At 41.6% G+C, this 9,667-nt stretch overlaps 1 protein-coding gene across 1 annotated transcript; it reads right to left on the bottom strand.

Annotated features, from left to right (window-relative positions):
- Nucleotides 1–443: 443 nt before the first annotated feature.
- On the bottom strand, nt 444–4,889 carry LOC132468996 (uncharacterized). Its single transcript, XM_060066907.1, has 5 exons — nt 4,435–4,889; nt 3,279–3,461; nt 3,063–3,140; nt 2,278–2,827; nt 444–1,054 (listed from the first exon to the last, which is right to left on the bottom strand). Exons 1-5 carry the CDS (start codon nt 4,625–4,627, stop codon nt 730–732), a joined length of 1,329 nt encoding a protein of 442 aa, XP_059922890.1. The 5' UTR covers nt 4,628–4,889; the 3' UTR covers nt 444–729.
- Between the last annotated feature and the right edge of the window lie 4,778 nt (nt 4,890–9,667).

The following is a 9,667-nucleotide window of genomic DNA, read 5'->3' on the forward strand; positions in this document are numbered from 1 at the left end:
CTGCCGATCTGTTCCCAGATTGACTCCTTGTGGTGGATGTTTGAGTACCTCTTATGACTCAAATCATACAATTCAGTATAATGAGCCACAGCAATTACGAGTGTCTCTACTGGTACATTCTCCATCTTGGTCTTTTTTAGAGGGCACCGGTAACTAAGATAGAATGTTACTAGGGAAGGTACGCGTGTACCTACTCTCCTCGTCCTGATTGGTCAGCTGTCAAAAAGGCGCTTGACGTCACCCGGCGCCTTTCTGAAAAGTTGAGAAAATTGAACTCAAAAAGGCGTCGGAGGTTGCGCTTTTTTAGAAGTTTATAAAAGGCGGTGCCTTTCGGAAAAGGCGTCCGCCGTTTTGCTTTTTCCCATAGAGTTGCATGTAAAAAAGACGCAGAAGGCAGCGCTTTTTTCTAAAAAAAGAAGTCTAGTGTGAACGCGGCCTAAGCAATGCATTTTATACAACCAATGAGGAAATATATTTCCTTGACAATTCTTTACACAATAGAATGAACAAGTATACATAAAAAGGTATATTACATTTAGATATTTATGGCATATTTACATTTCAGAATACAATAGAAGATATTTACTCCAGTGGGACAACAGAGTCACAAAGATTTGTTAATGCACAGCAAATTACACCAATCTTATCAATCAACGCTAGCTGATCACCTCTTTTTACTGACATGTTTTCAATGGGCATTGCCCTGCTCTGCAAAATTTGATATTTTCTTCACACTAATCCTATGACCCTTTCTACATGAATACGAACATTAGCAAATGTTCTTGTTTCCTCTACCTCGAATGCAGATAGCTGGCTCTTCCCTTTTGTGAAAGCTGGAATCTTCAATGAAGCACAGTAAAATCCTACACTATCCCCTATATTAAAGCCACGGTCAGCCAGAACAATGTCTCCAGGCAACAGATTCTTTAGAATGCTGCTCTCTACAGTAATATGCTTGTCACTAACTCTTCCTCCCCACGCATGACTGATGTAGGTGATATATCCTTGAGGAGCAACACCAATGAGAAATTTAACTGTGTTGTGGTGTTTGTAGCTAGACCAGGGCCCCGTTTCCCGAAAGCGTCGTTAGCCTAAGTGGATCGTGAAGTGCGTCGAAAGGGCATCGTAGAGTTTTCACCGCGTTTCCCGAAAGCATCGTTGGGAACGAACGTCTTGAAAACGCTCGTAGCTAACGAGTACTCCAGGGGTGCTCGTAGGTACTCGTAGGACGCTAAGAGCATCGTCAGCTATAGCCTCAGTGGCGTCACCATCGGACATTCCGTCTATTGGATGCGTTTTATTAAAACGCATTGCGCCTTTATATTCTTAGTTTGGTAATTAATAAAGATTATTAATTAATTTATTAATAAAGATGTTAAAATGGCCAAAATAAAACGGGACAGTCCAGAAAATGTTTGCGCAGGCAGGGCACTCAAAATGTGTGAGAGAAAGTGTGGGGATTTGTGCAGACTGACATAGGCTACTCATAAAACGTAGCATAAAATAATGTAGAAAAAAAAATTTAATTAAAAAAATTTAAAAATAAAGAAATATTTTTTTTTATAAAAAAACAAGCAAAGGAGCAGGCAAAAGGCTGGGATATGGTGGGGATTGGTCACGTTGACGGGAATGTTTAGTGACATGTGGGAGGGTGGAGGGGGTTAAAAAAAAGTCTCAATCACTCATTGAAAACCAGCCGCGTAGTTATGAGGGAGGCCGTCCTCACACCGATCTTCCTCGTCGTCATCGTCCTCAACGTCCTCCGGTTCAAGCAAAGCCACCCCAGCCTTAGCTGCAATGTTGTGCAACATAGCCGTCACACATATCACGGCGCATGACTTGGCCGGCGAAAACTGGAGCCCTCCGCTGGACTTGTGAAGGCATCTAAAGCGCAACTTCCACCTCCCGATCGTGCGCTCAGGATTAGGACTGATATATGTCGGTTTAAGCCTAATCAATTGTGTTTTAATGTCTTTAGCATTCATATAATTGCAGTCTATTTTTTTCGTAGGCTACTCTGCTGTTGTCCTTGATGGGGATATATTTTAACCCTTTTTAACACAATTTTCCTGCGACATTCCTGCGTCTCCCCCTCCTACGGAGCCCATTTCAGCACCGTGTCAGTAGACAGTTACAATCCTACGACGTCGTGAGTGCAGCGAATGCGCGTTCACGTTAAGAGGAGTTTCGGGAAACGCGACAAAGAAATTATCGATGGATCGCAAGATCCATCGGGAGAATGATCTTACGAGTGAAGATCCATCGATATCGGGAAACGGGGCCCAGGTCTGTGCTCTCGCAAGTAAATTGGAAGGCCTTTCAATGAACACTTCAAAACAGTCAACTATCACGGCAACCTTGCATTCAAATGCTTGCCTAAATGACATTGGCATAGTCACTTGCAGTACCTCTCGCTCTGGCCATTCTATTAGGAACTCCAGCCTTTCATGAAGGACGCCGATTAACTTGTGCCAAATTCTAGAAGCGGTGGAACAGGAAACCTTGAACCTGAAGGCCAAATCCTGGAGTGAAAGATTTAATCTCAATCTAAGTAAAGCCAAAATGAGCTGTTCAAATGTGGAGAGTGCAGACAAAGGGCTACAGGGGATGTATGGCTCACATAGTTGAAACACTTGCATCAAAACTAAGAAATTTGGCAGTCCTGTGTAATACTTAGTCTTGTCTTGGTTGTTCTGAAAGGCCTCTTGGGTAAATTGTGTGTCCAGTGCCTTAATTCTGAGGTCGCTCAGCTCTGCTGATGCTTGGTTCATAGCGTCTTCCATCTTGTCAAGATCGTCCATGCTCAGGTCTGTCTGACATTCTACATCTACATAATATATTCGGCAAAGGGGATAAGGTTAAAAGAGATAGTTTACTTTATTTCGGTCAGTTTAACATTTACAATTCATTACAGTTATATGATGTAAGATGCAATGTAAAAATAAAATTTGTATATATATGCTCTATATACACATACAATATATAAAGACAAGTTATCAACCACACAAGTAAATATATATATAGTTTTAGAGTTTGCAGTTCTACATTTACATTTAATTTACCTTTCATGTGTTCTGGTTCTTGGTTCTCTGTCACACCAAGGTCCAGCAATGCAGCTGTGTTGGTGCAGGCAGCTGCATCTACACAGTATATTTGGCAAAGGTTGAGAGAAATAGGTTAGTTCTAAACAAGTTTAATACCGCTTCTAAAGTAAAAAAAGAGAAAAGTGTTGAAATAATTAATCTAGCATTGGCAACATAGGCATTAAAATTGTTTACCTTTCAAGCACTCTGGTTCTGGTAGCTCATCTATGTTGGTGCAGGTAACTTGAGCTTCTCTGGACTGCCTTCTCTGCTCTCTTTTATGAGATGCCTCAGTCACTGGTTTACCTGTGTCATAGCCGAGATTGACCGTAGGAGCACAGTCTGTCGACTCTACATCCTTGACAGCACTCGGGCAGCCTGAATAAAACAATTATCGAAATAGTGGCTTGTCAATCCATACTGTAAGACTGTTACAGAACAAACACCCATGCCGTGTTCCAATACCCGTACTGTCCGTACTTACTCGCCAAAATTTTAGTACGTAGTACGTTCCAATTCAGATCCGGCGAAAAGAAGTATACTTCAAGGACCCGGATGCTGTACTCAAAACGGGCTAATCGTGAAGTGTGGATCGAAGGACACTCCCCGTACTCAACGGCAGCCATCTTAGCTACGTAGCGGAAGAGGCGGAGCCAGGCTGAGCCAAAGTCGGCACATTTTCCACATAGCCTGCATTAATAGAGTCATTTTGTAGTTTTTATAGCTTTTTATAGCTGCTAGGCGTAAAGAGTTCACCGTTCAAAGCGGGATGTTTATTGCGGGGGAGGAGCCACGGCGGCAGTCGTGATCGTCATTTCCGGTAAGTGCACCACAGAGTACTCGATTTGGAACAGCACTCACATCTGAAAAATTAGCGTACTCAAGTGAGTACGGATAGTGCAGATAGTGTACTTCCTTTAAGTATACTCATGGAAGTACGGGTATTGGAACACGGCATCAGTGAAAGCGCAGAGGGTTAGCTGACCAGCAACATTAGCCTAGCCTGCTTGTACTAACGATATTGTATTAAGTGTAAAGTAATAGCTAAAAAAAAAGCTCCTGGTAGTTAACTAGCCAGCACTAGCTATCACCGGCATAAAAAGAAGACAAACCATACAGAGCAGGGTGGGCGATGATGATATCACATGAAGCTAACGTTAGCTAGCTAAAGGTACAACGGAGACATTATCTGCTGCAGCTACTCTGTAGCCTGTAGCTATTAACTAGCATAATAACATATCACAGATGTAGCTAGATGGCTTTATTCCCTGTGATATCCATATGGTAATATCACCCCCATGTTCTGTATTATTTACGGTTTAAGCTAAGGTTTGCAAGCTATGTCACTTACCTGTCACAAAGTGATCACTGCAAACACGAGCATTGCCAGACTCCACTCCACTAGACTTCAGGCGAAGGTTTTTAATCCATGCCTGGCGGCGCTTCTTCGTGATATTTTTATGGTGTACCTTTATGGTGCACAACTTTGGGGATGCGAAAATAGCTTTTTTCTCTCTCTCTGTTGGATCGGTTAGAACAACCATACACCGAGCAAAACATAGGCATTGTTGCCGCTCTCTTACAATGGCTCAGCACTTCCTGCCCTCCACTTGAAAGCGCAGGAAAGGTGTGACGTCATCTGAAAACAACCTATTGTTGCGTTATTTCTGGAAGAAAGTGGTCCAATCCTTGGTCGCTTTTAACTCACTTTATTTGTTAAAGTAGGCATGTTTCGGTATGGTAACTATGAAGCTTAAGGGAGGGAATTGTATCTTACGCATGTGAGGGACAATATCGTGAGCTTCAAGCCCCGGGCTTAAGCCCGGTTCTCTCTGCGGTTACCTATTGATCTCTGCCCTCTCCAACTGAATCACGCGCTATTGCCCGTCAAGTGGGCGTGGCCTATGAAGTGGGCGTGGCCTATGTGACGTATTAGCATCGGCTTCCTCACCTGTCTGAGGTGCTGCCGTCTGTGGATGGAGTAGCTATTGCAGCCTTCAGTAAGGTCCTGCTCGCCTTGTGGCTATGTACAGTATTTACGGCTTATATGTTCGGTCCTGCTTCCTAATGGCTATATGGGGGCAGCTTATGTGCTTAAAATACGTAACAATAACATGAAAACCTTGTGCATGTGTGTATTTATTGCACCTATCTGTTCTGTTTAATGTTCATTTCATATGAAAACACATGGTTATATATAATTACATAAATACATCTCTGTACAGGGTGGGGATTTCAACATGCTGCCTTTCTTGATGTATATTTGTAAAGGGAAATCTTGTACCTATTTTAGAACATTATTCTATTTTTCTTAGAACCTAACAATTATTCATAAGTATGTTCTGTCACACCTACATCTCGGACGTTTATAACAAACCAAACCGTTTGAAAATCGGTTGAAAATTGAGCAAGTTATGGTTATTTAAAAAGTACGAGCAGCTTACTGTGGTAAGATGGCCGCCAGTGGTGACATTCGACTCCATTGGCCAGAACCTGTCGTAGCATTTTTTTGTTAACGACTTATCTAATTTACTTCAACTAGCTATACGCAATAGAAATCGGGGAGTCCGGAAAAAGTAATGACAGAGACTTTATTGTTACCCACAAAATAGGTACAACAGAGCCGAGCATGTGGTTTTGCAAAAGACACGCTGACGGGCGCTTAGATCCCGCTCTCTCTTATCCATCCCAACTGAGCTGTTTTGCATGTAATATGATCGCCCTGGTATATGTTCAAAATGGTCATACAAGGCACGGAAAGTTAGCCTTACATTCCTTTACGTATATGCTCATCCCCTGTAGTTAATCTAAAAATGGGAGGATGTCAGTAGCTTGGGCCCCAAAGTCCTTGGCGCCTTATCAGGCCATTACTCTGGGTCCAGGTGTGGTTTCTCTACATTCCACCATTAATGTTTATGCCTGATGTATATAGGCCGGATAATACTCAGTTAATATAAAAGTAATGGTTAATTTCTCCCACATATCTCCCCTTGTTGGGGCCGATAAGGTTCCAACAAATTACTTGAATTATTGCTAAGCCTATATGCTGCTAAGCCCTTGCCAAATTGACACCACATCTGGTCATCGGTAAAAACCTCAGAGCTTCGACAGGGATTTCAACCTGCAATATTTTAGGCCAAAAAGATTTACCAAATGCAGCGTATTATTAACACTCTAATCCCTACAAGTTGTTCATATGTAATCATAAAACCTTTCTAATCATAATAACACAATATTCTATATTCATCATGCAACTATATCAAATGTGTATCTAGAATACCTACATAATAATCATAAACAGCATAATAATCAATAATCATTCAGCATGGGGTGCACCAGCACGTATTTATGGTGCACCCAAGTTTTGAGTTGTTGAGGGGGGGGGGGGGGGGGGGGGGGGGGGGGGGGGGGGGGGCGTTGGACCGTGCCTGCCTTGCGCTGAGTTGTTGACGGGGGGGGGGGGGAAACCGGGCAACTGCACCGGTTGCTCCGTCGATATTTACGCCATTGATTAATAATATTTTGACCATTAAATAAATGCCTTAAATAAATGCCGAATCTGTATCTCTCATAAAGAATATCGTCAGACAATGCCAAGGGATCGTTTCTGTCCCGAAAAACCCTCTGTCTCCGGAGAGACGCCTGTACGATAAGTGCGCCGAGGTCCATGGGAACACCCACAAATGGTGACGCCATTATCGAAGGAGGGGCAAGGAAGCTGCGCACGCCAATATAAGTAGCCGATCTCCGGGTAGACTCGCTGAAAAGCTGCTCCCGACCAGGTTTGGTTGCGAGCGTAAGTCACCATGGTGATACAGCGACTCTTAAAGAGATCGACTTTCATCGTACAGCTAACCCAGGCTTTCAGCTCAACATACCTCGCTAACCCTCTAATCGAGCTTCGTAGTACAGGCCCCTGGATTGGGCTTCGCGGGTTTGTTTACCGGCGTTGCTATCGTTACCGGTCTTGTGTGTTCCAACGGTTTATTAGGTATCTAATAAATCGCTGTCTAATCAATACTTCATTCACTGCCTCTTCCGTGGTTATTACAATATTATGAATATGACTGCTCTGTAAAAAAAATAAATAAAAATTATACCAGATACATTTTCAGTCGCACCGGTGCGCCCAAATAAAATATTTGGTTGCACTACCCCGCATTCTAGGCGCATGTGCGCCCAAATTAGGCGCACTCTGGAGCCCTGATTTAACCAGTGATGCATATACACTAACACTCAGTGAATTCACATAAGCCCACACTTTTTCCACGCAGGGCCCTATCTTTTGGTTTTCAATGACATAGGTGAAATGCGTTATTTTTAAATCTGCCCTGCGGCAAACAGACACATAGGACTAATGAAACGAAACAAGTTGTTATGAAAAAAGCATATCCAGGGCTCCAGAGTGCGCCTAATTTGGGCGCACATGCGCCTAGAATTCGGGGCATTGCGACCAAATATTTTATCAAATAGTTTATAATATAATGTATATATTATATTAATAGTTTAATATAAATACAATTTAAATTTAAATAAAACAATGTTTTTAAAAATTAAATTAATAACCCTTGAACTAAAACAATAATAAATCAATTCTTTGCAACATTAAATACATCAATCTTTAAATATAATTATAATAAATTAGGTTTATCCAAAATTATATTAATTAAAACAAGGTTAGGTTACAATATGTCACAGGCCCTGACAAAATGATCTGGGTTGTGTTCAGCCCAGAAAATGTAAAACACAAAAACTTGATATCGAATACGCATCAAAACCTGCTGGCAAACTAACTTACGCCTCGTTTCCACATTCGTATGTTTCTCGTATCCGTGCTTCCGTAAATCTACGGAGGGGGTCGCTAGTGTTTTTCGTACGGACATGAATTTATTTACGGAGAGCCAAAAAGATGGGGGAACGTATGATAATGGCCGTTTTTAGGAGACCGGTACACAGCAAATACATGAGTGTTAAAATGTTAGGGACGGTGTTGAATATAGAGTGTTGGTGTTATTTTAACACCACGCAGTTATGAAATAGCACTGCTAGTGTTGCCTGTGACTTATTTGCGTTGTCAAATCAGAGTGTTAAGCTTTTTTGGTGTTAAGGCAGATCTAAGCCACGCCCTCACGTAACGGTTGTCCAGGACGTGATGAAGACGAAAAAACTTTCTCCTGCGCCATTTTCTTTCACAAGGGGAATACTCAAGACGGTAGAAGGTAAGTGCTTAATTTGACTGTCTGGGGTATTCAAGACTTAGTCATACACCTGTTATTTTATCATAATTCATATTTGCTTCATAACTTGTGCTTATTTAAGTTGTAATTGTCTATTTTGTATTGTAACGTTAGGTAATAGTAACGTAGATTAATCGAGATTTAAAACACTTAGACTAATTTAAGAGAGAGAGTGCAAAAGAAATCGAGGGGTCCGGAGCAAGAATTGACAAAAGACTTTATCGTGCAGAAAAACAACAACGACAACAGCCTGAGTAGGTTTGCAAAGTCACTGCTTGAACTTCGGTCCCAGCCCTCCTTTATACACATACAGGAACTTCTTTAATACAATGGAGGTTCCCTTGTCCCTAATGAGGTTTCCGCCTAGTCAATCTTCGTCTCAGCGTGTTATCAACCGTGCCCCGGTCTGAGGTCCGCAGGGATTAGCCTTGTTAGCCAAAATGACCCAAGGCTGAAAGGTGGAGGTCAACATGACTTGACCCCGCAGTTCCCAGGACATTTCTGTGCGCCTACCATCTGCTCTGAACCCAGACTCAGGCGTCATGTGCTTTCCACTATTTAAAATATTAAGCCTATTAATAATAATTTACTATAGAATATACTCACTAATTTCTACCACACATCCCCCCTTTATGATCTAATAAGATCATAACAAAAACATAACAAAAACATAACAGTCGTTTGGGTCATATTCTACACTACATTTGATCATCGTTAAAAAACCTTTAAACATGTTCAGGAGTCTCAACCTGGTTTAAGGCAAAAAAGATCTATCAAATGTTTAACATGTCTAACTAGCATTCACACATAACACAGTATTTTCAGCATGCATTGAAAATAAGCATTTCAAAATATATGACATAAAAATATGAAACTCAAAAAATGACATTTCAAAAAATAAGTAAATAATAGAAATTAAAAACTAAAAGAAATTAAAAACTGAAAACTGTCAACAAGCTTGCATGGATTGGGATAGTTCTGATTATTGTCATGTACCGGTATACTATATGACGTGGGGGGTTTGGGCACCGTAGTAGCCTGGAACCCATTAGTCCAATGTCCATTTGTTCACACAGTCTGAAATGGTTGTGGTTCACATGAAGAGGTCACCAGTTAAGAGAATAGGACCTCCTTCTAATGTCCGATTCTCACATTCCGGTCTCCTTTCTAGTGTCACTCCAATCTATCTCCCCTAATAGAGCATCCTCCCCCAGTCACCCGACTCCTCTATGACAGACACCATTTCATTGAATTAAATTGGATATGTAATTCACACCGATCTTCCCTATGCGCATGTTCATGATTCTGGCGGAAGGTTAATGCATATAACGGTTGGTTATCCGACAT

The sequence above is a fragment of the Gadus macrocephalus genome, chromosome 12 (assembly GCF_031168955.1).
Source record: "Gadus macrocephalus chromosome 12, ASM3116895v1".
NCBI lineage: Eukaryota > Metazoa > Chordata > Actinopteri > Gadiformes > Gadidae > Gadus > Gadus macrocephalus.

Excerpts from the sequence above, each read along its gene's own strand:
- LOC132468996 (XM_060066907.1), bottom strand. The coding sequence starts at position 4,627 with ATGGTTGTTCTAACCGATCCAACAGAGAGAGAGAAAAAAGCTATTTTC. Across the intron at positions 2,828-3,062 it reads AGAACCAGAACACATGAAAG|ATGTAGAATGTCAGACAGAC; the intron begins GTAAATTAAATG and ends TATATTATGTAG. Across the intron at positions 1,055-2,277 it reads AGAGCACAGACCTGGGCCCC|CTACAAACACCACAACACAG; the intron begins GTTTCCCGATAT and ends GCCCTGGTCTAG.